At 48.5% G+C, this 27701-nt stretch overlaps 1 protein-coding gene across 1 annotated transcript in view; it reads right to left on the reverse strand.

Annotated features, from left to right (window-relative positions):
- The window catches only part of FLT4 (fms related tyrosine kinase 4), a 62251-nt gene extending 47316 nt beyond the window's left edge, over positions 1 to 14935 (reverse strand). The window contains exons 1-2 of the mRNA XM_026659421.2: positions 14844 to 14935; positions 5506 to 5780 (exon numbers count right to left, since the gene is read on the reverse strand). Of these exons, the coding sequence (XP_026515206.1) occupies positions 5506 to 5780; positions 14844 to 14920 (352 nt within the window). The 5' untranslated portion in view covers positions 14921 to 14935. The remainder of the gene's footprint in view (positions 1 to 5505; positions 5781 to 14843) is intronic.
- Between the last annotated feature and the right edge of the window lie 12766 nt (positions 14936 to 27701).

The following is a 27701-nucleotide window of genomic DNA, read 5'->3' on the forward strand; positions in this document are numbered from 1 at the left end:
CATAGCACCTTATGTAGGGCCATGGGTTAAGATGCCTGTGACCCTTTTTCCTCATTACCCAACCACTAGAGTAGTCTTTTTAAAACAGAAGTGCCCAAATATTGCCCAACTGAGAGCCACACTTGCAACTTGCCAGGAGCCTGAGACCTGCACCAGTGTCTGAGTGGACCCAGCCAGAATAAGCCCATCCCATTGGCTGCCGCTGGTATAATATGTGACAACGATTGCCATTGAAAGGTGGGTGTTTGCCAGCACTCAGTGCACAGTGGTATCAGATATACCGCGGTCTTTCACTCCACTTCGAAAGAGGGAATAGCTGCAGCTGCTGCAGACACTGTGGCGTGGCAACTCAACATCAAAGACGAAGGTTGCCACGGCCCCCAATTTAGGATCATGCGGCTCAGACTTAGGGGTACTCTGTTTTAAAATTCAATTTGCATGGAGAACCTATTGGTTCATTTTCACGGGCTCTTTGCCCTACAAGTCTGCTGTCTCCGTGCTCAGGGCTGCAGATTTGTTTGTGAATTTCAACACAGCCCTGATTCCTGTCACTGGCCCTTTGCAGAGTTTTGGAGAAGGGAAAGGGAATAACTATCGCAGGTGAGACACCATGAGATCTCCTCTGAGCTCACAGATGGCAGCAAAGAACTCGGTTACTAGGTGGATCACTGCCAAGGAGACTGTGATTCATGTTCTCATTTTCTTGTCTGACCACATCACGTGTTGTCTATAAGTGTGTCATAATGGGTGGGCTGGGACCCATTTAGCATCTTCTTCAGCCATAGATACTAAGCCCTCTGAGACAGGGGCTGCATCCTGTTCTGTTTGTTATAGGCACTCTGTATGTTTACAGCACTGACTAAAAAAGTGTAATAATAAAATAATAATAATAATAACACATACAGACACACACACACACGTGGGGAGAGAGAAGACCTGTAGAGTGTTAATTTTAGTGCTGAGTGCAGATGGTCAGATCAAAGCAATAGGTCTCACTGTTCTATCACAGCACAGACATCCTCCCGTCAATTCTACAGAGAGCTCTAACGTGAAAATTTATGTTGAGTGATAAATTAGTGGTTTGATCACCGTCTCTCTGGACTTCTCCAACAAATAAATCAGCCCTCCCTAGCTCTTGGGATGGATCTACAGAACACAGAACAACTCAGCTGGAGAAGAGCAGAACTTTATCTGGAAATCCTACAACTGGCAACTCGCCAGTGGGGATGTTGAGGGGAAGGGGGAAACATTTCCTGATCACACGTCGAATTCCAAGTATCCTCTAGGGTTTAAAAATTATAGGCCAAAGTTTTAAGAATGGATGTCAAAATCCATATGCAAAAAAGGCTCTTGCAAATGTACACGATTTACTTTACACATGTAAGTCAGGTATAAATTATGCACATTGTTAGCTAGACACCCAACCAGCCATATAGCTAGGTACTTATACAATCCTCGCTATTGTCATCTGAGCCGCCATCCCACATTTATGCATTAGCCTCCCAGCACACCTGTGACATGGGAAAATATCACATTTTACAGACAGGGAACTGAGCCACAGAAAGGTCAAGCAATTCACCTTTGGGCACATGTGTCAAAGCCAGGAACTGAACCGCCGTTTCTAGAATCCCATCTAGTGCCTTAACCATAAGACCATCCATCCGCACTGTCAGCTGTATAGATTGATCTGATTTGCCACTGCAGTAACTGTGCGCTCAGATGCAGCCAGAATTTTGTGTGCCATTTTTTGGCACTGATCTGGGCCTTTTGAAAATTTTGTCTCTCATTATCATGATTCCCATCTTATGACAATGGCACTGGCTAAAAGAGGGAGAAATAACTGTACAGCTGAACTAAGCCAACAGTTTCCAGTGGACAGACCTTTATCTTAACAGCATCCATTTTAAGCCTTGCAGCGGGGGAGTGTGGGAGGAACTTGGCGGGATGCGGAGAGTTTGTGCATCAGCCTTTCGCCTCTGCAGACCTTCAGATTTGAATTAGGTCTCCTGTTTGAATGGGACAGTCTCGATTTCATCCCGGGCGGACAGTCTGCCTCTCCATAAAACACCCCCGAATTCTGCGGGACGAGCAGGCTGTCTCTGCTCAGAGGAGGTCAAGACTGGAAGAGACAAGAGGGCTGCATATCAAGACCGATAGAACTGGCAGAGGTTTTGGGGGATCCTGAACCGGGACTGACACAGAAAGAGGTGTTACATGTCAGGGCTGAAATACACTGGCAGAGCAGCGTATGGCTGGGTTGCACAGCATCTGGCTGCACTGTGTCCTGCTCTCCTCAGTCTGTCGGTCCAGCACTATATTGAGCATTTCAGTTAGTCTGGCTCTGTTTCTGTTTCTTTGACAGCCCCCCAGTAGAGCAGAGGCTAATTGTTTTATTTATTTATTTATTTTACAGATCGCGCTTCTCCAAGGCCCAGGGATCTGCTCCTAGGGCACGGCAGAGCTGAAAATTCCTGCATTCCAGTCCGACTGGAACAATCACCCCAGGCACCGATGTAATTGAATCCTGGCCGGAGCAGAGCTTCAGCAATCCCCCAGAAGTGGACGGATATTGATTTGCTGTCAGCATGAGGAGATGGCCCTCCGCCCCACTTTCCAAGCCCTCTGGATTCCAACAGCCTTTTGCAGACAAGGGGATCATGTTTATGGAGGAGCCTTTCAAGAGAGGAGGTGTAAACTCAGTTCTGTCCAGCTGCTGCTGGAAGACATGTTGCTGCCTGAAAGCAAGGTTGGACTTTTTTCATCTTTCTGTCATCGTTATCAAGCTTTCCTTGAATTTCTGTCTTTATCCCCCACTCAGTCAGACTGACAGCAGCGCTGCCCTCACTACTGTCCGTGTCTTGTGATTAATCCAGGGCTGTCGAATAATTGCAGTTAACTCAAGCGATTAACTCAAAACAATTAATCGCAATTATGAAAATTAATCATGATTAATTGCATTGTTAAACCATAGAATGCCATCTGAAGTTTATTAAATATTTTTGGATGTTTTTCTACATTTTCAAATGTATTGATTTCTATTACAACACTGAATACAAAGTGTACAGTGCTTACTTTATATTATTATTTTGTATTACAAATATTTGCACTGTAAAAATGATAAACAAAAAAATAGTATTTTTCAATTCACCTCATACAAGTACTGTAGTGCAATCTCTTTATTGTGAAAGTGTAACTTACAAATATAGATTTTTTTTGTTACATGACTGCACTCAAAAACAAAACAATATAAAACTTTAGAGCTTAGAAGTCCACTCAGTCCTCCTTCTTGTTCAGCCAATCGCTAAGAGAAACAAGTTTGTTTACATTTACGGGAGATACTGCTGCCTGCTTCTTATTTACAATGTCACCTGAAATTAAGAACAGGCGTTCGCATGACACTTTTGTAGCTGATTTTGCAAAGTATTTACATGTCAGATATGCTAAACATTTGGATGCCTTCATGCTTCGGCCACCATTCCAGAGGACATGCTTCCATGCTGATAATGCTTGTTAAAAAAACAATGCGTTAATTAAATTTGTGACTGAACTCTTTGGGGGAGAATTGTATGTCTCTTGCTCTGTTTTACCCGCATTCTACCATATATTTCATGTTATAGCAGTCTCGGATGATGACCCAGCACATGTTCGTTTTAAGAACATTTTAACAGCAGATTTGACAAAACGCAAAGCTGGTACCAATGTGAGATTTCTAAAAATAGCTACAGCACTTGACCCAAAGTTTAAGAACCTGAAGTGCCGTCCAAAATCTGAGAGGGACAAGGTGTGGAGCATGCGTTCAGAAGTCTTAAAAGAGCATCACTCCGATGCGGAAACTACAGAACCCGAACCACCAAAAAAGAAAACCAATCTTCTGCTGGTGGCATCTGACTCAGATGAAGAAAATGAACATGCGTCGGTCCGCTCTGCTTTGGATTGTTATCGAGCAGAACCCATCATCAGCATGGACACACGTCCTCTGAAATGGTGGTTGAAGCATGAAGGGACATATGAATCTTTAGTGCATCTGGCACGTAAATATCTTGCGACGCTGGCTACAACAGCGCCATGCGAACGCTGTTCTCACTTTCAAGTGACATTATAAACAAGAAGTGGGCAGCATTATCTCCTGCAAATTGTAACCAAATTTGTTTGTCTGAGCGATTGGCTGAAGTAGGACTGAGTGGACTTGCAGGCTCTAAAGTTTTACATTGTTTATTTCTGAACGCAGTTTTTTTTATACATAATTCTACATTTGTAAGTTCAACTTTCATGATACGTACTTGTATAAGGTGAACTGAAAAATACAATTTCTTTTTCTTTTTCCGGTGCAAATATTTGTAATCAAAAATAAATATAGAGCGAGCACTGTATGCTTTGTATTCTGTGTTGTAATTGAAATGAATACATTTGAAAATGTAGAAAACATCAAAAAATATGTAAATAAATGGTATTGTATTATTCACAGTGCGATTAATCTCACAATTAATTTTTTAATCACGCGATTAAGCATGATTGCTTTTTTTAACTGCTTGACAGCCCTAGATTAATCACAGCCAGGGTTTGAAAGCCCTGATGCAAGTAGGCAAACACAATTGCTCCTCTTCACCCAGATGAACAGGGATGCCACCAACCAACAGTGATCTTTCATACCGAGAGTAATTTCTTACCACTCACCCCATCCGTCCCAGCTTGTACGTATTCCTGTAACCAGGCAAATTCTTAACACCACAGACCTTTCTCAGGTACAGTGATGCTGCCACATCCCTGTATTATTCACAGAGCTATGTAATCTTAACCACGTCTGCACAGCAGATGCAGTGTGGACAGGCATACCAGTGCTCGCTTTAGTCAATTAGCATGGGTAACACTAATAGTGAAGACACGGTGGCTAGGGCTTCAGTACAGGATAGCCACCTCAGCACAAGCCCGCCGGGGCCCCGGGTATGTACTGGGGCAGTTGGCTCATGCTGAAGTCTGTGCTGCCACGTCTACACTACTACTGTTACCTGTGCTAGCTAGGTTAAAACTAGTGTGGGTATGCCTAGGAGTGTTACATTGGCGGCGCAGCTGTACCCTTAATGTGCCAGCGTGGGGTGCTGCCAGCCTACGCTGAAGAGGCCCTTGGGATTGACCTAACAGGGAGCTCTGCAGAATAGAAGCGAGGTGCCCTGGCAGAGCTGTGCGAGAGGACTAGCAGAGGACTAGCAAGGGTAGTTCAGGTCAGGACGGAGGTGAAGTGGTAGAACTGGGGAGTTTATACAGATCCCCATGTTGTCCGGTTCTAAACCGGTGCCTGTCAGTCTCCTTTTAGAAGGCAGGTGATCCTTTCCCACGCACACTGAATCGAACCACTCAGCTGCTTCTGCTTGGGCAAGTCCTCCCCACCTGCTGCGATAGCTACTTCCCATGAGGGGTTTTAAGGCTAGCACGTGGGCCAGCCCATGAGCTCACCCAGTCCGGGTCTGGGTTACGGCAGGGGAAGCTGCACAGTCACTGGCTTCTTACCTCTCACAAACACGTAGATGCTGATCGCAGTGGTGCCCTCAATTTTGGCGCTGATGTACTTGTAGTAGCACTGGTAGTAGCCGGTGTCATTAGCCTGGGTCCCGGTCAGCACTAAGACCTTGCAGTAGGGCTTTGTGTCGGTGCCCTCGCAGTCCTCCTCCCTGATGGTCCGGCCGCCGCTGAGGTTCACCAATACCACGGTCTCGTTCTCCTTTTCGCCCTGGTCAGGGTCCACCAGGCCCCCAGGCCACGACCACTCCAGGGGGTGCTGCCCTCTTTACAGAAACAAAGGGAAAGGTTAGCCAGTGACCAGGAATGGCAGAACCTGGGGGGCTGTTCATCCTTATTCAGCCTACCCTTCATTCGCATAGGAGTGTGGCTACTACCCTCACCTGCTAGGGCCATCTTTTTCCCCCTACTTCTCCTGTGCGGATCGGGAAAAGGAGGCCCCAGGCACCAGACCGCTGTCCCTGTTCTCCCCCAGGAGAGCCAAATAAGGTGTGCCCAGCCCATGTCTGCACATGCCTGGAAGTGCAGGCCATGAACGCCACTGGAGGAACCACCTCGCTCCTCGTGGGGAGGAAAGGGTGCAGTGCGATGGTGAAAGCATATAGCTCCATTAGCCCAGCCAGTGACACACGGGAAGGTGGATAGATCCCATTGCCATGGGGTCACCTCCACGGGGAATTTCATGCTGTCAAATATCAGTTCACTTTCAATAGAGAGTCTATCCGTCCCTAGTTCCCACGACTTTATCTCACTAATACTGATTCCAGGGTGAGGATTAGCCCAGGAGCTAGAGAGAAAGGATCCATTTCTCCAGTATTTCCCATATAGACAACATTTAAGGGCTTGTCTACACTACCACGCGGGGTCGATCTAAGATATACAACTTCAGCTACGTGAATAGCGTAGCCGAAGTCGACGTACTTAGATCTACTTACCATGGTATCTTCACTGTGGTAAGTTGACAGCTGACGCTCTCCCGTTGACTCCGCTTGTGCTTCTCATTTTGGTGGGGTACCGGAGTCGACGGGCGAGCGATCAATTTATCGCGTCTATACTAGACGCGATAAATTGACTCCCGCTGGATCGATCACTGCCTGCCGATCCGGCGGGTAGTGTTGACAAGCCCTTAGACATGACCTATTCTGTCCTTACCCCATGTGGGGCAGCAGCTGACTCAGGCTCTGATGTGATAAAGGGAGTGGAGAGGAGAAATGAAAGAGGAATATAGTGTATTGGAAAGAAAAAGGAAGAAAGAAAATGAGGAGAGAGCAAAAGAGATCAAACAAAGGGAAAGCTACAAACTCAAGCTGAACTTCCTTAAATCCAGCCGCTGGATCTATTTCCCTCCCTTTCATACCAGCTGGGACTCCCTGCAGCCAATCACCTTGGCAGAGGCTCTCACCATGTGTTTTTATTCAAGCAGTCCCTCAATGCTAGTTCCTCTAACCCCTTCTATATGGGGCTGCCCAACAAGCTCCTTACAGGCCAGCTCTAATCTGGTTCACGTTTCTGCTGCTGTGGAGAGCTCTGACTGCAAATGTTCATCAAACCCAAGGAGGACACCAGAGTTTTGCTCTCTATCCTTCAAGGAATAAGTGCCAGGGAACATGAAGAAAACTCCAGGCATGAAATACAAGTGTGTATTTATACACGGTCTAGGATTTATGGAGCCTGGGATATACACAGACACTCATCTGTGTGCAAAAAACCACCCCCCAGCTTGACACAACAGCACTCTCTCATTAAAAATAACGCTATTGTGTATTCTACGCTGAAGGTTTCGCGCTGCAAAATCAGACCCTGCCTCCGAGAGAGAGAGATTACCACCAATAGCTGGATTCTTTAAGCAAGGAACTAGGAGGCGGAAATTAGATAAAGATAAGAAAAGAAATTAGATAAAGAGCCCTCAGAGGGCACAATTCGATATCAGCTGACACTAGCCCATGATAGGGTTCCTGTCCCATGGCATTGGAGATGCCATGCCTTCCTCTTTGTATTTGTCTTTAGCAGAGGATTTCCCTTCCTGAAAGCTCTGTGCTGCAGAGACCTTGCTTGGCAAAGGAAGGCTGGAAGGAATTTATAGTTCCTCTAATTAGCCACAGAGGTCCCTGTTGAATGATGCAAGACCCCTCTCCTACCTCCACAGCGGTCCCGGTCCCTGACAATATAGGGAGCAAGAGAAGTCTCAGGAATTGTACACAGATATTAAAATAGTTCATGCTAACAACTCTTTTGGAAGGGATGTTAAACCTCATGCTTCAGGGTGTAAGCCAATCTCTAACTATTAGAGACCAGGATGAGACCTAATGTGGGGGCAGATTATCCTACACCTGCCTACTGTAAGGTTCTTACACCTCCCTCTGAAGTCCCTGGTGTTGGCCACTGTCAGAGACAGGCCACTGGGTTAGATGGCCCTTGGTTCTGGTCTGGTCTGGCAGTTCCTGTGTTCCTAGGTGTTTCATGCCATTGTGGCATGCTCACCAAAGGACCAAGGAGCTGGTTGTCTTCTCCACCAATCAGGATCCAGAATTAGATGCTTAATTAGTTACAAAGACTCTTGGTACTTTTTGCCCAGACTCGTTCCCGAGTCTAAGCCAAATGATACCTGTGCAGATGCAGGGGAAAAGCCCAAGCAGCAGGAGGTGCATGAGGAAGGGAGGCTGTTGTGGCCTGTGGCCCCAGGGATGCCCACGTGGGGACAGTGCAGGTTCCAAAGTGGGTGGTGCTGGGAAGAGAGAGTGGCCAAGGAAGCCAGGGACTGTGCTGATTTAACACATCCACTGAGCACCCTGTCCTGATGGATATTCCGTGAAACCCTGACCAGTACTTATCGCTTCCCTGCTCTGGGAATCCCCTCCTGGGGTTCAGAGGGATCAGGAGGTGGTGGGAGGTGAAATTTACATGATGCATTTAGCCCCATCTCTCTAACCGAAGGTGCAGACTTGGAGAATTCCAAGTCTCTTTGCTCTAAATGTCCATGGCTTTTGAAAAGGTTTTGTAGGCTTGTCACAGAGTCCTGGGCTCTGTTAAAAGGTGGCTCTGTTGTGAAAGGTGGCTCAGGGAGGCACCATGTTCATTGTGCCTCATGAATGCACAAGTAGAACAATGTATGTTCTAGCTGCCCATCCTGCAAACTCAGCCTGGGCTCGGAGATCCGAGCTGGGTCCTTTCTTGCTCACATATCACCAATAACCAGAGCTTCAGGCTACATTGTGCCCTCAGTCATATCTGGGCATCCCCATTTTCTTTAAAATTTGCCCTCAATGGCACCTGTGCAACCCCCTTGTCTTCAGTGGGCTTGCACCGGAGTAACTGACGGGAACATTTCTGTTTACTTAATTCTGTTGATTCAGGAAATGGAATTGAAACCGCAATTCACTCAGTCTCACAGAGCTAACAGGAATAAAAATGTCCTTTAAAGGTATCTTTATCACTAAAATGAGCAGACCCGGCATACACAAAAGGACAGGTCCATCGAGCAAGAAGGGGCTATTTTTACAATGGGACCTGAGCAGAGTGGCACTTTAAGTCTCTGATGTAGCGTGAATCTAGTTTCACTAGGACAGAACAAGCCAGAGTTGGGGGAGACACTAGATTAACTTGACTCTTTTCCATAGGCTCTTATTTATATTTTAAAAATATATTTGGATTTTTAAATTGTTTCCATCCAATGCATATACATTAAAATCAATCGATCAATCAGACATCAAAACCAGAAACAAATGATAAACCCTCCTCACCTCCTATCCAGAGTCATACATATCATCCCCTACTGAGTCCACCTACTCCCTCTGCACTTAACTTGCTTTTCAAAAGCCTGGGAGACCAGACTCTAGCTGGACGGCAGTGCTTATTAACTAGATCTCAAGATTTTAAGGCAGACAGTATTATGGAGCCTCAAAACCTCTTGCATTTGTTCAGGAAGTCTTGGGGCTGCATATGAAGCTTAGTAATTCTACAAGTCTCCAGAGTTTCTGCTTTCTGTTTGTTTACCAACTGGGATTTTCATATGTTGTCCAATCCATTGTTTTATTAACCATCAGGGCTAGCAGTAGTTGAGTGATGGATATTTATATAAACATATATCTGAGATGGGCCAATACAAACAGACATGTTGACAGGCCCATGGGTTGTTCTTAATAGAAGCACTCTTGCCTCAAACATTTCTGGTCCAAATTCCATGGTGATGTGTATGGAGGGGTGAGTTACATGTCGGTAAGTGGGCGTGAGTCTAAGTTAGTGTAATTTGTGTGTTAAGTGGGCTAGAAGGAGATGGAAGCTACACTAGCTTAGACTCACTTAGATTCACCCCTGAACCAGGCCGGCTGTGTTTGGAAGAGGTCCAAGTAATGGTTTCTGGGCATCTCCCTCTCAGCTATACTTCACCTTCACAGTTTTGTTTCAAAACGGTCTTTGTCACACTGATCCAGCATTGGCCCCTCTGTCAGGTCCTTGACAGCATTCTGCTTTGCTGAGAGTTAGGAGACAGGCAGTGCTGGTGCCAGCTAACAACAGATGCAGTACAGACTTCTCAACAGCTGTTTTCTTCATTAGCCGAAATACTTTCTGAAAGGATGCTCTTCAAGGGAGATGGAGAGAAACTGACAGCACTCTTCTTACCTGCCCTCTCTGTATCTCCCAAACACAGACTGATGGATACATAGCAAAAATTGCAGAAGCTTTGTGGGTCTAATCTATTGAAAAGAGATCACCAAACTTCAGGTAGGACTTTTTGGGTCTGCCATGCTGAGCAGCGAATCAAAATGGGAGCAGTTCTGCTTCTTCCAAACGCCCCCATGAAAGCTTCCGTGCAGGATGTAGGTTTCTCCTTCCATGCTTCCAGCACCGCAACAGTGCTCACGTACTTGTCATCGTGAGCCAGGAGGGGTCCAGGATCAAACTCCCTTTCTCCCAGAGCAATATTTGTGCAGCCACAAGCATCCATTAAGCAGCTCTATGCAGTTAATGACAATCCTCCACTCCCCTTCCTAAGGCCTGCTCTACACTTAAAAGTTTTACCAATATAACTATGGTAGTTAGGGATGTGATTTTATGTTCACCAAAATAGTTAAACCAGTGATAGCCCTAGTGTGGATGCAGTGACCCTGGTCTAATGGGGATTTATACTGGTACAGCTGTCCCTTTTCCTGTACATGAAGAGCTAGACCAGCATAAAGCACATTTTTGCGGTTATAACTGCATCCCCAGTAGAGGGTTGTACAGTTTTAGTTATACCAGTACAGTTAAGGCACTAACACTTTCTAGCCTAGACCAGGCCTGAATTTCAAAGCCACTTACGCTGACCCAGCACACTGAGGCCTGGTCTACACTACGGGATTAATTCGGATTTAGCAGCGTTAATTCGAATTAACCCTTCACCCGTCCACACTACAGAGCCATTTAGTTCGAATTAAAGGGTGCTTTAAATCGATTTCTGTACTCCACCTCGACGAGCGGAGTAGCGCCAAAATCGATTTTGTTAATTCGAATTAGGGTTAGTGTGGCCGCACACCACCGAATTAATGTGGTTAAAATAAATGGGGTAGTGTGGCCGCACACCACCGAATTAATGTGGTTAAAAACCGAATTAATGTGCTTAGTGTGGCTGCGCACAATCGAATTTATACAACCTGTTTCCCAAATTCGAATTATCTAAATTCGGATTAATCCCGTAGTGTAGACATACCCTGAGTGACTAAAACCTGCAGGAGGATGTAAAGGGCAGGTAGTGAGAGGTGTGATACCAATCTCTTTTTGCATTTCTTTCCTCCTGACGTTTCTGCTGCTGTGCAAGCAGCTCCCATGTGCTCTGCTCCAGTATTCAGGACATGGAAAGGCACCGTCTCTTCGCTTCCCCGCTGGCAAGTGCGGCCAGGCCATGAACACTGAGATTCATCCCAATATTGTTTTCGCCATTCTTGGGACTCAAACTCATAAAAGTGCTGTATGTGTGGCCCTCACCCATCACATGCTCGGACTCCATTGCTCAGCTCTGCTGCTAGACACTCCAAGGGCCCAGAGCTGATGCACCTTTCCGGGAGCAAAAGAGGCTTTTTTTACATGGGGCCCAGCACTGTCTGTGCAAGGAAACAAAAGCCATCTTGAGTGCAGTTCTCTGCCTAACCACTGCTTAGCAGCCTTGTACTACAGGGAGGGGAGGCAGCGACAAAGGATGGTTCCCAGGAGTGACAACGTGGACAAACAAAAGCCAGCTCCACTTTGACTCCCAGCAGGAGGGGCACTGGATACTAATCTGAAAGGACATCATTTTAGTTCAACGATCTCCCCCTGCCCACCCTGGGACCCTCCCCCTTTTCTCTTCTCTGCCCCCGCACCTCTGTGGTCTGCACGCTGCATATTTTTGCTGCCATAACCCTTCAGCTCCCATTAATGTAAGCCATGTCTTTCAGGGTGGTCCGGGGTCCAGAGGAGACTTGGAGACACAGCTGGGCATAATTAACGATGTATGAACCAGTGAGGATTTGCTTTTCATTCCAATGAAGGAGCAGTTGGGGGTGAGGATGATAGGGTAACTGCCTTCTCAGCCGTCATCCCCTCGAGAGGTGATAGAAACACCAGCCCTAGAGCTCCACGGGAGGAGGGGGAGCATCTGAACCACGCCGAAGGTGCAGAGCGTGTCTGCCGCGTCTGTGGAGTGTCCCTGTAAAGTGATCATTCTCTGGGTACCATTCTCTGGGTAATGTAGGGCGCACGCCCTACGCTGAGGGGAAGCAGGGCTTCAAGTGGGCAGAGTTTTCATGATCTTGTGGAAGGTGCAGGGATCCCTCCCCCTTAGTGCTGTTCGCAGGCCAACCATATGATCTTTGGCTGGCCCTGTAGTCTCCCGAACACCTGGGAGCTCAAGACAGAGTTGTTCCTTTTTTGCCTCTACCATTTCCACCCTGGCCCGCGGTTTGGATGTCTTCCGAGCGAGCATGAAAGATGAGCCGAAGTCAGCAGCAGGGAACGGGGGAAGCTGTAAGCTATTTGGGTAGCTTCCTCTGTTTCTCAGATGCTAACTGAGAGCCTGGGTCATTGCGCTTTGGCAAAGGAGGCTTTTCTGCGTAGAGTCCAGACTGGAAATCAGACTCTTTTCTGCTCCCCATGGTTTCCTTTCATGTAAATAGATACATAATAAGGGTATAACTAAAGATACAATGTTAGCATAACTGCTATTTCCTGTCCTGGAGGGGTGGAATTAAAGCGAAGGGCCTCACACAGCATATTAAACAGGCAAGTATATGCATACAGGACAGCCAGGGGCACTGACTGGCAGGGGGTATTTTTTATTTACCACCCATTTCTAGCCTGAATACATCCTCTTTGCTTTAGATCAACCAGCAACACAGGACTCTATGCATTTATCCATCACTTCCCTTGCCCTGCGTGGTGTAAGGATACCTGCTCTTCCCAGCTGTACATCTGGCTTGAGACGGTTTCCTTCCACGGCTGAGCAGGACGGGTCAGGGCTGGTAACTAACCCATCACATGTTGCTCAATGTCGCGTGCAGCGCACATCACAGAGGTAATGGATAACTATACATAGGCTTACGTGTGGGGTTCTGCCCTTGCGTGTGTTGCTGCAAATGGGGGCAAACGGGTGTGGCTTCCTCAGTCTCATGCAAAAGAACAAGATGGGTGAAATCTGAGCTGGCAGCCAGCTTCCCTCCAGAGTGTACAGGACAGCAGAAGGAAGCCTTGCCATCAGCAGCCAGCGCTGACTCACAGAAGGTCAGGCATGCACGCTGCACCTGCTCAGAGGTGGAGCAACACGCACCCTGCAATATGTTAGATGCCAGGCAGGACCCTTCCTGCTCAGCCGTGGCAGGAAGCCTTCTCAAGCCAGATTTGCAGCTGGGAAGGCATCACCACCTATGCTGCAGCAGCTTTCCTAGTGTGCTGAATGATGCTGACATGACATCGCTAAGGAATGGAGGAGTATGTATTCAAAGAAAAGGCAGAGCACGGGCACTGGGGGCACGAGCATGTTCCACGCTGCCTCTGCAGAAGCGCTCCAACCGCTGGCACGCCCGTCCACTCCTGGGCCTCTGCTAAGAAGGGTTCCACTGAGGTACGGTAGGTTTTGTGATGTGAAGACAGGTCCCCTAAACTGAGACCAATTACACTGTCTCTCTCCTTTACCTACCAAGGTCCAAATGAAGCCACGGGAGAGTGTGGCACCAACACTGCAAAGAGAACTGGGCAGGCAGATCCCTGCACCCATGAGGAACTCCACTGACTTCATCTATATTTTCTAGCCTTCCGCTTGCTCCCCAGAACCAGGATAACAAATGACTTGCAAGGTAACAATGGTGCACAGTTACTAGGGGTGTTCAAGAAAAGGCTAGATAAACTTATGTCAAGATGAGTGGACAAGCCTAACGTCCTTACGGAGGGGTTTGGAGTGGACGCGCCACTGTAATTCATATTACTGAGGGCTTTCAGTGGCACTGTGGGCTCTAGGCCACCACTGGAGACATGCTCTCAAATCCTGGCATCGATCACTGTAAGTTGTTGGGGTGAAACTATTGATTCAGCAGCAAAATCCAGTTTGAGCCAGCAAAGTCTCTCTCCCCACAGTTTTATTTTTCCTTAAGGACTGCAGGGCGGTGTGTACAGCATAAACGGAAAAACACCCCAGCATGGGGCAAACCAGTCCAGTCAGTGTAGAGCTCTGTCTTCTCAAAGGCATCCTCTCCTTCCGATTGCCAAGCTCCTCTTATAGAGTTACCCATCCCTCCCTGAGAGCTTGCCGGCGGCCTTCCACCCCCAACAGCCTTGCCTTGCCCGTCTGTGTGAGGACTAAGCAAGACATTAAACCCCTGCTTGCCGGAAAAGAAGAAGGGACTCTGGATGCAGTCACAGTCATCGATGAGAGTGGCTTTTTCCCCCCCGTCTCTATTTCTCCACAGCACAATGACTGGCACCCTTTGCTCCAGAGAGAAGCCAGAACTAGCCGGAACAGCAGGGAGAGTAATGCCAAAGAGGCTATCACACAGAAAAGGAAGAGGAGGATGGTAAAGAAAACACCTTATTCTAGAGCCAACAATGGAACCTGTGAGACCATGCAAGCAGCTCCCCATTCTTCTACTAGCTGTTTCCAGCTGGTCCTACATGTAATGGAGCAATGGAGGTTACCACCATCTCAAGGGATTCTTCTTCAACCAGGAATATCTGCCATAGACTTCTAACAAGCCATGCTAAACTGCCCATTTCCAGCTGTCCTGAAGCTAGGGGGCTCCCCTGATGACCTCCTGTTGGACTTTTCTTTGAGCACTTCAGAGCTGGCACAGGCAATCTACCCAAAGACATTTTTATTTGTCTCTTACCTGCAGGTAATAGTCAGGGTATCCTTGGAGTTTAGGGTGTGTTCCTCCTCGGTAATGCTGAGAGTGGGTGGGGTCATAGAATAGCCTCTCACCAGATCTGGGGAGAGAAAGAAGAGAAGGAGCAATGTGGAAATGCGATAAATCTGGTCACGCCGCTGTGTGGTAGTTTGGTTTGGTCTCTAAAGCCAGTCTAAGTAAATGCAGGAGGGTGACCAGGCCCGCTGAGGGAAAGACCCTGTAACAGAGCAGTGGGATTCTGTTGCCCCCAGTTAATTTACTGCTGACTCACTTGGGAAAGTGAGGTTCATTAGACTCTAACCATAAGGGAGCAGTTCTCCAGCAAAGGGTCTGGTACAGATCCTGAGGGAAGGAAACACAGGAGCAGATGAGGCCTGGAGAGAGGATTACGGCTGGGTTGAAGGAAATCTAGGAACAGCCCATCCTCAAGAGCTGGTTGAGGCTACGATTACATGAAGTATTGTTTTGGAATTATCCCTTTGAGTAATAAACCAGTGGTTTTGTCTGAAGTTGGGTGTGTAGCCCATCTGCTTACAGACCCGCAATTTAAAAACGCAGAACTCTTGCATATGTTCTGCAATGACGTGGGGAAAACCTTTCAACACAAGGCTCTCAAAAAGCAACAGCATCTTTTCACACTTACACTGAATGTTTTTCTAACCATGGACTCTCTTGGCTAAGACTGAGACTGTCTGGGAGGATGTTGTACCTTTTGGGATTCGGGCAGAACCATTTCCATGGCTGGGGGTGTAGAATTCCATGAGATGAATTACGCACCCTTATGCGGAGAGAGTCATTGTTTGGATAGGTGAACACAATATAATTAATTTCTTCTTCAAGTCTTGTGTGGATCCCTCTTCTAGGGCACAAGCCACGCATCTGATACACATGTCCACCATAAGAGGGATCCACATTGAGAAATCATCTTGAAGAACCACAGTTACTGGAAGGTAAATAACCACGGATTTTCATTAACCCAGTGTGGCCAACTCTCCTGATTTTATCGTGAGCCTTGTGATATTTGATGCTTATCTTAAAGCCCCAGCTTCTGAAGGGATGTGATTAGGAAAGCCCCATGGCTTTCATTAATAAAAAAAAAAAAAAGGTTCTAGCTCTCGAGATTGCAAAAGAAAGTTTAAAATGTGACCCAGGTGCATGCTAAAGGCGAAGGCGGCAAAGAAAAAGAACTAAAGAATGTATTATTAAAAGCCTCCTGGCTTTTAAACCACAAGTCAGGCCCCAAAAGTCATGAGACTGATCTTTGAACTCCTGGGGTTGGCAATCGTGTTAACATCCTGGCGGAGGGAGGGCAGCTTGGTTTTGCTCCTGGGCTGGTGAGTTTGGTTTTCTGTTAGATAGCAAGGTGACTGAGGATATGGCAAAGGCTAAAGAAAGAAAGCGTCTGGTGAAACGACTGGCTCCCTCTGGGACTGAGCTACAATCTGGAAAAGCAAATGAGAAGCGGCTGTATGGCGACTGGGACAGGCTCCCGCAGTCAGCTGTGAGACGTGCAGAGTAACATCCACCTTGTGTGAATGGACCTCCAGTAACAGAGCTCTGCGCAGACAGCCTGGGTTTTTAATTGTTTTCCACTTCCTTCCCGCCTAGAAGTCATTCTGACTGGGGCCACGTGACTGGCTGTGTCTATGGAAACAGGGCTAGCGCTAGCAATCGCCCAACTCTAGCACTGACCGATGGACTGTTCTCCCAATCACTCTTTTCCTGTTCCTGTGACACGCGATGACTGGGATGGGGTCAGATTTTCCTGGGTTGGCTCTGTGATGAGATGACTGTACTTGTTCATAGCACAGAATCAGGTGATCGGAGATAAATGAATCCGTGCCTTTGTCCACACTGCCCTTTAAGCACACACACAGACACACACACGTCCACTCTACCCCACACCCCGCTCATTCAGATCCTTCCAAGAGTCTCACTTCTTCCACAAACCCGTAAGCAATGAATCAACAACATTCATCACTTACAATGAAATAAGCGGATCCGAGTTAGCCACTCCTCTAGGCTTCCCAGTGGGTCTGGCCTGCTCTAAGTCTGCCTTGTTTGGACTGAAAGCTCTTTGAGGAAGGCACTGCCTGCTTTTTGTTCCCAGGGTCGTGCTGAGCCCATTGTCAGCTCTCGGCAAATAATTATAAAAAAATAGCTGGGAGGGGAACAAGCTATAAAGGATTTGAAGAGACAGTGGTAGGGGGTGAAGGACCTGCCAGAGATAGACAGGATGAGAAAAAGGCCCTGAGAGAATTGTGTGCACGAGCGGGACAGACAGACAGACGGGGCGAGCATCTTTTCAAACAGGTCTCTGACCTTGCCCAGGCAACCCGACTGAAGTGTGCCAACGTGGGGGCCTCGCCTATGCAGTCTGAAACTCTGGCACAGGGTGTGAGCGAGTGAGTGAAAGAGGATAAGGCCATGTGTGGGTGAAAGAAGATGGCAGTGTGGGAGGGAGGGGAGACTGAGAAAGGGAAAGAGTGAGTGAGTGTGGAAGACAAGGAGAGAGAGGCATAGACAGAAGGGGTTAAGTGTCCCATCCACCCGAGGCCATCGCTTAAACAACTGTTTGTTAAAAAAAAAAAAAAGACCACGATAGAAAGAGACTTTGGACAACATACAAAAAAATGTGCCCCATGGGTGTGAAAATAAATGAAAGCATTTCTGATAAAATCCCTGAAAAATATAACAACATTTATTAAAAAAAAGAAATCCAACTCCTCTGCTACAAGCCTGGTCTGAATCCAAATCTGCCTTTCCTATTACTGCTGGACATGTCTATCCCTGGGCAGACCCTGCTCTCCACATGGCCAGGGAGCACCCGGTCTGTCTGGCAGAGACTATTCACTGCCCTGCAGGACCTGCCCAGTGACTGGGTCGTAGCACATGAATGGAGACAACAAACCAAGCTCTGCAGGTGCCATTCCATGGTGGCCCACCCATGAAATAAAACACCCAGTTAGACACGGGGTGCTATTATTTACCCTCCAAGAAGCTTCCCCTTTTTGTCTGTTTGGGGGCATTTTCCCGTCCTCTCAGAGTGAACGCAGTGGGGTAGCAGCTCTGCAGTGCGCCAGGTATGGCGCGGGTGCGAGGATCTGACCTTACAAACAATGCGCTCCCAGGAGGAGTCCCAGTGGAGTCAGTGGGCATCTGGGAGTGAGCAGTGTCAGTGGGGCTCGCGCTAGCTTTACAAATAGCTGTGTAGATATTACTTTGACCCACCCCACCCCCAGGCCAAGCTCCTGCCTGAGCCGCAGTGTCTACACAGCTATTTTCAGAGTGCTAGCATGAGCCCCGCTGGGACAGGGCTGTGAGCCTCAGGCCGGGAGAGTTGCTCCCAGATGCAGTGTATGCCTGCCTGATGGGACGACTCACATGCTCGAAGATAAGCACATGGGTATCTGCATGGTCAGAGCCTAAGCTTCTCCTATGCACCTCCATCAATGTACCTCGGGCTCAACCCGCAGCACCGCCTGAACATCCCTCCCAGCTCTACCAAGTCCAGACCTTTAGCCCCTTCTGATACTCCTCCCCTTGGTCCCAGCACTGCTCAGAGAATGCAGATCAATCCAGACTTACAATCCCTTTGTTAGTCCAGTTCTGGGTACCCACGCAGGTATGCAATGCTCCCCTGTCCTGCATGGACTCCTGGCTGGTCCAGGCCTCCCCGTAGCAGAGCTCCACTAAGATCTAGGCTGAGATCACCAAACTCACTTCTACATCTGGCTGGAGTTTTTGTGTCAACAGAAATGTTCATAGAAATCTTTTATTTGGGACATTTCCCCCCCCCCCGTTTTTTAGATGAAAAACCAGACACCAGCAACTGAAATGGTCAGAGCTTTGCTAAAAAAATATTCAATTGCAGGTTTTCAAAACTGAAAATTGTTACCGAAAATGGTTTTCAAAAACTAAAAATGCTTTGGGCTTTGGTTACAGTTTTTCACTGAAAACACAAAACAGAACAAAACAAACAAGTTTGAAAAAAATATTTTTTAAAAAAATTCCCTGCAAAATATAAAAGGCATTTTTTGACTGGTTCCACCCAGTTTGTTTGTGACCGGGGCAATGTATCAACCCAGTCCTTCGGAGCAGAAAGGTGAGTGCATTCATCCACTTGACCAGCTGGAAGCTCCAGATGTCAGCATCAGGAGGTAGCCGTGTTAGTCTGTAGCCACAAAAACAACAAGGAGTCTGGTGGCACCTTAAAGACTAACAGATTTATTTGGACATAAGCTTTTGTGGGTAAAAAACCTCACTTCAGATGCATGGAGTGAAAATTACAGATGCAGGCATTATATAATGACACGTGTCATTATATAATGCCTGCATCTGTAATTTTCACTCCATGCATCTGAAGAAGTGAGATGTCAGCAGTGGCTTGAAAATAAATCAGTTCCCTGATCTGGTGAGTTTAACTGACAGCAAATTAAATAATCCTAATAATTAATTAGCTAGGAAAGATTCAGAAACTGATTTGCAGGTCCCAGCTCCCTGTTTTTACTGGGGAAATGTTGAGGAAGGCTTCAACTGCAATATAGTTCTGTCTCTGCAAGGGCCTGGTTTTCAGAGGCACTGAGCACCGAAGCCCCAGCTGGAGTCAGGGGGAGCTGTGGGGCTCACTACCATTAACAATCAGCTGTGAGCTGCTAAGACTTTCACCCCTCTCCACCCCATGTATTTATGGCTATATGTATTATTATGATGTATATTATGGTAGTGCCTAGAGGCTCAAGCTGCGATAGGGGCACCGTCACAGTAGGTGCTGTACATAAACGTCGTGAGAGAAAGCCCCTGCCCCAAATTGCTCACAAACTAAATAGACAAGACAGACAAAGAGGGGAAGGGAACATCAGAGGCACAGAGGTGAAGTGACTTGCCCAAGGATGTACAGCAGGTGAGTGGCAGAGCCAGGAATAGACCCAAGGGCTCCTGACTCCTCCAAGTCCTACGCCCATGTTGCCTCCCTAGGAAAAGTGAGGCGTGTTAGCAGCAGCTGATTGAGACTGGTGCTCTGGGTTGTTTCCCTAGGGGGGAGGTGCAGTCAGCCTGGGTACCTCCAGGAGGCTCAAGGCAGAGCACCTCCTCCAATGTAGACCCAGGTAAAGACCCAATGGAGCACCCACAGCCACAAAACCAAAACCCTCGCTCCCTTTATGTGCAACTTTATGACCTGTTAGAAAACAGCACTGGGGGGCGGAGGGAAGGCTGGGGAAGAAAGAAAAAGTACAAGCTGTGCAGGTTTGGGCTCTGGGATTCCTGCAGATGCATCCTGTCCATGGCTGTCCACAAGTACAACAGGAAAAGGAACAAATGCTCCATCAAAATGCGCCGTGGCCTGAGCTCATCGCCGTGAGCAGGGGACAGCGGTGTGACTGACCAGCCAGCATGGAGCCGGCCCTCCCATCAATCCATCCCACCTCGCTCAGCCCCCTTCATCTTCCCTATAGCGCCCAACCTTTCGTAACAGCAAGTGGGAGTTTCCCAGGCTCCCTGATCCCTAGATACAGCTTCTTGAATTGAACTAGAAAAGCACCTGTGACCCTTAGGCCCCAAGCTGTGATTCAGCAACTGGGAATCATGGGGGCTGGAGTTAAGTAAGTAGCTTGGGTAACTAGGCGGATTCATGGGCAGGAGGATACAGGTCACCGGTGGTCTCTGATGGGGTACTGACCTCCAAGACTTCAGCGCAGGCATCTGACACTCTACAGTTTGAATCAGAACTCCTCCCCACGCCGTCCCCCGGCCCCATCCTGCTCCTTCACCAACCCCCCCCCCAACACATTCTGCATGGATCCCTTGCCTGCACTGATGTGGCGGAGTTTCCCGAGGTAATGCACCCTGTGCTGGCATTCTCCCCAGTGCTCGCACACCACAACCTGACTCTCTTGACAGTTGATCTTGGCACTGGGTTTTGCTATTAAACGTCAGCTGACTGACATACAGATGGTTCATGTCCCTGGCAAATCCCAGAGTGTGAGGGAGATGTCTCATGCGAATACAATGCTCCTTCATCCCCCAGGAGAGTCTCCACGTTATCACTCAGCCACTTCATCTCACGGGGGGAGCCCAAGGGAACCCAACTCTCACATGTACAGTGACGTGCAATTTTTGTGCACGTCTGTGTGCAGTGAAAGGGGGCGATATCTAAAACCACACGCACACTTCGGTGGAGAAGGAATTAATGTAATTAAAAAGGCATGCGGCAGCTCCAGCCATCTTTGTTTTTTCAAGATGGTTTCCAAGTGAGTTGGCAGCAGGACATTAAAATAAACAGTGCTGGATTGATGGGACATAGAGAGAGGAAGCAGGATTCCACAGCCACTCACACCTTGTCTATTTCGGGAAAAGTGCGTTTCCCATCGGTTTTCCTATCCTTGATCTTTCAGCACACGGCTCTTAAAGGGGCAGGCTGCAGACCAACAACCTTATCCTTACCGGATTTATTGTCTGTGATTCCTTAATCTCCTTGAAACCCCCCTCTTCTGCTCTCTGAAATCACTATCCCAATGTGGAACTCTCTCAGAATAAGGGCTAGTCTCTGACATGGAATGGCTGGTCCTCCCTCCCTGCCACCCACCCTCTCTGCAGCCTGACCCTTCTGTCCCACTGTTGGACTCATAAAGTGGGTGAGGTGGTATCTTTTATTGGGCCGACTTCTATTGGTGAGAGAGAGGAGCTTCCGAGCTTGTCTGACTGTTGGACTGCCAGGGAAGGAAGGCTAATCTCCCTAAATCAGTTGCCAACCAATGGTGTGTACGCTAGAGCCTCCAACCAACTCTTGCTCCACTTCTCCAGCGTTCAGTCTTTTGTCCGACCAGGTAATAATTCCGTGGCATTAGATTAAAGCAAAGACGAGGCGGGTGCTGGAAGCACATTGAGACGGTACAGCCAGGGAGCCTGATTCCCTTCTCCCTTGAATGGTTTTACACCAACCAGGCTGACTTCAATGGAGTTACTCCTGATTTACACCAGCGTCTGAGAGAGGACAGTTAGGCCCAGTGTGTGTGAATTCATTCTCGGCCCTTTCCTATTGCCGCTGGACCATCAGCTAGGACTCGGGGGCTGGCCTGACATGCTGTGGCGCTCTGCAGCCACGGTCAGACACGGAGTAACACAGAGCCTTTGCCTGGGCCGGGGAAAGCTGAGCCGTTCGCGGTGCTGATGTGAGTGTGCTGCAGTCAGTGCCATTCAGAAAGGTGAGTGCCTGTGAGCTCCCATCCCGCTCAAGCCAGCAGGAAGCCCTGTTGGGATCCTCTCTGAGCCCTCTCAAGCCACTTCAGCACTTCTCCGTTTCCCTTTCCCTCCCTCTCGGAGGAGTCCGACCTGTTGATTAACACAGTTCCTCTCTGGAGAGGGATTTAGTTCACACTCTGTCCCTCTTGCTGACTTCCTTTCCTGTCCAATACCGGACTGAAACACGCCGGCTGCAGTCACCCCTAAGTATCGTGCAGCCCCAGCCGGGCCCCACGACTGAGATATCCCCTCGCGCCGCAAAGCTGCTTAATAAATGGACTTTTCAAAGGCTGTTTGTTTTATCGCCAGTGGCCCCAGTAAGTATTTCCAGAGTTGGAGCCGCAAGCATTTAGCAAAGGGTTCATTAACCCTAGGCCCATTGCTCTCTATTCCCACCCCCATCCTAGTGCCACAGACTCTCTCCCCTTCTCCTCTCCCCTCATCTCCTCTCCCCTTCTCCCTGGCCCGCCCCCCCCCATCTGAGCCCACATATAGTCTTCCTCTCAGCTCCTCTTCCCACTCTTGTCCTCCATATCCTCTCTCCCTTCCTTGACCATCTTCCTGTTTCATGGCTCACCTCCACACCGCCCATGTTCTAAACCGCCCCTGGATTGGAAACTCACTTGGCTCGCCACCGGGGCTGCAGCTAGTCTACACTGGGGGAGCCGCATTGGGCTAATTGGCCCTTCTTGTCTCCCTGCTCAGACAGGGCCGTCTGACCTCTGAGGGGACAACGCAGAGCAGCACTGGTAAAGGTGACCCGCAAAAGCTGCAAGAGAGAGTGCGTTTCAAATCCGAGCGGCTCCTCGCTGGGGAGAGGAGCAGGGAACCACGTTGAGCCAGAGGAATGAAATCAACCTATTTTGTTCTAACAAGGGAATTGACATTTCCCTCCCCAAGCCCCCCCCTCTGCCTTGTTTGCCTTCAAGTTGAGCTCTGAGCAATTCCAGATATTAGCCGAGAAGCTGGCAGCCAAATGAAAGTCTAGACGGCCTTTTGGGTGAGTTCCTTGTGTCAACAACAGCAGAGGTTACTGCTGATGGGGGATGTCAGCACCAGAAATGTCAGGATAAGGCCATAGATTTCCACTCCCCTTCCACTTCCCCCCACCTGCCCCATGGCTGGGGGCACATTGGACAGCGTGGTCCTTCTCTTCCCTGATACAGCTCTGAACCTGAGGCTCATCACCTGCCTGGCACACACTTAATTGTTACACAGGCAAAGCTAAAAAGAAACATAACGTGGCTCCTTCTCCCCCACCCAGCAAAGGGACACATCCTGACACACTCATCTTATTCAGGCAAAACTGCCCGTCAATGGGAGTTCGTAACAACCAAGGAAAGGCCTCAGACTTTGGACCACTACGTTTATGAAGGGCATCTCCACCCAGGCAACCATCTGGTAACCAGTTCCCACATCACAGTTCAGGGCTCCTGCCCCAACAGTTTACAGTCCTCTCCCATGTGGTCTTATACAAGATGGCGCAGTTTAGTGGGCTGAGCAGGGCACCGTGTGTCAGGAGGATCCCTTGGGTTCTAAGCCTAGCTCTGACCCGGAGTCGTCACGTGGGTGTCACTCAACTCCTCAGCACCTTGGCTTCCCTGTCTGTAAATGCCAACACGGACCTGCCTTGTGGGTGCTGAGAGGAGTCACTATGCAATGTCTGTAAAGAGCTTTGAAGATTTCAAGCACTCTAAGGGTTAACTCCACTCTCAGCTACACTGTGCAAATTGGGAGAAACTTGACTGTAGATGTTGGTGTACCTGGGATCAGACTGTGGCCTTAGTATTACATCCTGGAGAGCCTTCTGAAGCCAAGGAGGATTGGACCGAGTGACATACTCTTCAGAATCCACCAAGACCATTCCAAAGCTGATCTGAGGTGCAGAACAAAGTGAACCACTCCCTACCCAGGGGGCTGAACGTATGACATCTACGATGAACCTAGCCTCCTGCAATCAGAGACTGGAGCTGGGAATCCAGATCGTCTCTCTTCAGCAGTACCACAGAGCCACCAGGACAGCACGACATGGCGTCTCCTTTAAAGTGTCTTCAGTTTCCTTTGGCTTTTGTGTCATGAATTTGTGAGCCTGAACTCCTGGCTGGTGGGAGCTGTTGCATTTCAGAGGCAGTCTGCGCTCCCTGAACTTCTCCAGACTACTCCCTTATCGATCTCCCTTCGTGTTGAGTCTATTGAGCCCTAGCAGGCTCCCATTCCACTTGCTGGGGAGTGGTAATTCCTGCTCCTTTCCCCTAACATTTTTATAAGAATAATATCTGCAGCTGTGAGATACTTTCGTTTTTTAATCTGTTTGCAAGCCCCAGGAGAAAGAGCCTTCACTCCATCCCTTCCTGGGTTCCCTGGAGTTGGGAAAAATGACAGAACTGCCTTTTGTGTGTTTGCACCTTAGAAATTTATCTTCTTGTCCCGAACTACTCCTGACACCTTGAAAAGTGAAATGGACTCTCCAGACAGCAAGGACCCTAGATGTAAAAGGAGCTCTGTCCCAAGAAAATACTAGGAAGGAACCCTTCTCTGTTTCTCAGCTTTGTTTTTCACGGCAGAGAGAAGCAGGTGAGGGGCACTTGCAGGAGCGCCGCCAGCTTTTCTGCCGCCCTAGGCGGCGGAAGGTCCCGCCCTGAAATGCCGCCCCCCACAGAGGTGGCAGAAGGTCCCGCCGCTGAAATACCGTCGCCGTCACCGCCCCCCAAATTGTAGCGCCCTAGGCGACCGCCTAGGTTGCCTAATGGGTTGCGCCAGCCCTGGGCACTTGCTACCTATCCAAACCACATGAGACATATGTAGCAGAGACAGGATGGCTGGGATCATGAAAGCTTATTTAGTCCAGATGGGAGGGAACTGTATGTATTGTTTGATTGTTATTTGGTGGCTCAGATGAAATGGGTTGGTGGTCAAGTTCTATTGGACTAGTTCCTAGGAGACAGAGCACAAGAGTCACTATCAACGAAAACAACTGACACCCTCCGTGGTGTAATCAGCAGAAAGGCCAAGGATTAGACAGCGTGTGGAGACAGAAGACTTCCCAGTCTGGGCTGTCAGAACTAGCACCTTTCCCCAGCATTAAATCCACTTAACTCTGTATTTCTGGAACCTGATTCCCCATTGCCCTGCACCTTGTGCAGTAATTTACACCGGTGCAAATCATTACCATTCTGAACGTGTACCACTTTGCACTGGTATCAACAATTGCACAAGAACAACAGGGAATCTGGCCCCTGGTGTCTTTATCCACCTTGCATAAGCATAGGAAGTGCATGTGACTGGCCCCATTTCCCACCTACTGGGAGTGGAGTTCCCAGAAAAGAGTGACTCTTCCTCTCTTCTCCAGGATAACTTTATAGAGTCACACGTGAAAAACAAAGTATGGTTGTCACATAATGAACCTGGGAGCTGGCAGGTCTACAAGGGGAATTTGAGTGCACAGCTGTCACCTCCTCCTCCTCATGGTCACTCACGTCAGGAGAGAGGATGAGGAAGGATCGAGGAAGGCTTGTTTGCGGAGGAGTGAGATATCACAGAAGGCTGAAAAATGAATACATCTGCTCTCGCAGCTCTAGCCACAGCTGGGATAAACCACCACAAAGAGGCTCCAGGTGATTTCTCTCCAGCCTGTCAGCTGGGATGACCAATCCCAACGGCTGGGTGGAATTCACTCTGGGAGAATGGAACAGTCTCTTACCACCAGCCTGTGCCAGGTTAGGCACAAGAGCAGTGATAAGATGAGTCACGGCTCAATGCTGGGTTTGAATAGCTCTGATCCTCTTTCTTTTTAAAGGGTCCCTGCAGGCAGGAGGGGGGCTAGGACACTGCCACCTTACAAATAATAAAGAAGAAGAAAGCAGGAAATGCCCAAAAGCAGCGTGTTCACACGAGGGACAAGGAACTGGGTCCCTTTCTTGTGCTTCTCTTAAGGGGCTAATTAGAGCTGATTCCAACGTGCTCTCCCCTGTTCCACAAGAAGTTACAGTAGAACCTCAAAGTTCCGAACACCAGAGTTACAGACTGACTGGTCAACCAGACACCAGGTGAAACCGGGAGTAACCTATCGGGCAGCAGCAGAGACAAAACAAACAAACAAAAAAGCAGCAAATACTGTGCCTGTATTGCATCTTAAAGGCACATCTGGGCAGCCTGTTCTCTCCTTCCTCCCCCCCCCCCCCCATGCCCACTGCCTGCAAACTCATGCAGGGGCTGAGTAGCGTGCTCAGCTGCCGCTGAAACCTAGCCTGGATTGTCAGCTGGTGGCTCTGGAGCCTGAATTGTGCTTTGTTCAGAGTTACGAACATTTCAGAGTTAAGGACACTCTCCATTCGAGGTGTCCGTAACTCTGAGGTTCTCTAGAGTCACTGCAGTGAGTCAGTCAGTGTCCTGTCTTTGCTCCATAGGACATTAATTGCAGCTCTTCACTTAGCAGCTTGTTCAAAGAGTTAACTACAGGGGCTCAGCGAGTGCTTTCTCACTACCAGATGCAGGGCCAATCGCAGCTGTAGGCGTCTTGTCCATGACCACCAATGCCTTCATTATAAGGGGCCAGTGTCTTTGTCCCACACACAGTTATCCCCATTAGAGAATGAATCATAATCCCATTCCTAAATAAATTAGGAGTTACTTAATGTCCTCTCTCTGTCACGCCACACGTGGTGTTAATTACAGGGTGACATGCCCTGTCCTACCCAGAGTTCATTCAATTCATAGGTCAGCATCCTCCTATCCTCGCCCCCTGGGCTTGCTTATAATAAATGGTGCTTACAATACTGTATCTAGCTGCTTTATCGCGCCTGTCGACCAGGAATCTCAAAGCACTGCATATCTACACATTAGTGAATTAATTAAACTGCAGAACGTCTGTGAGAGGTAAGCGTTCTCTCTACTGACTAGGAAATTATGGCAGAGAGGCCATAAGTCATCTCTGTACCAGTAGAGAGACCAGCGTGGGGACTGAAGATGGTTCTTGATTTCTCTGAGGGGCTATCCTAGAAATTCATCACACAGCATGTGCCTGTAGGGAGGGGCCTACCCTGATAATGGGCTGTCAGAGGCTGTGGAGAAAGATGTGTGGTCTAATGGATAGAGTTCTCAACTAGGACTCAGGAGGCCGAGGCTCTATTGGCAGCATTGCCACTTGCATGTGAGGTGACTAAGGGCAGGTCATGTCACCGCTCTGTGCCTCAGTTTCCCCATCTGCAAAATGGGGATAACGATACTGACCTTCTTTGCAAAGTGCTTTGAGATCTGCTGATGAAATGTGCAATGTAAGAGCTGGGCATTGTTATTAAGGCAGTGGTGCCAATGGGGAAGCTGGTTGATGCCAGAAGAAGACCCTGAGAAGACACAGGAGCCTGGAGGGAATCTTGATGGGGCTGCAAGCATCCAGCAGCAGAGCATCTGCCTGAGTGTAGGCCAGTGGGAGTAAAAGGAATGGACCAGCAAGACCAGGCCATATGGAATCATGGAGGCAGGAGCAGCCCTCTGCCCAGAAGATCTATTGGGGCCATTTTAACCTTGCAAAAAGCTCCTGTTAAAATTGGGGCTTGTCCTTTGAAATAAGAGACAGGAAACAATCCCAACCCAGCTGGA

This window comes from Terrapene carolina, unplaced genomic scaffold, assembly GCF_002925995.2.
Source record: "Terrapene carolina triunguis isolate 2854851 unplaced genomic scaffold, T_m_triunguis-2.0 Scaffold629, whole genome shotgun sequence".
Taxonomy (NCBI): Eukaryota; Metazoa; Chordata; order Testudines; family Emydidae; genus Terrapene; species Terrapene triunguis.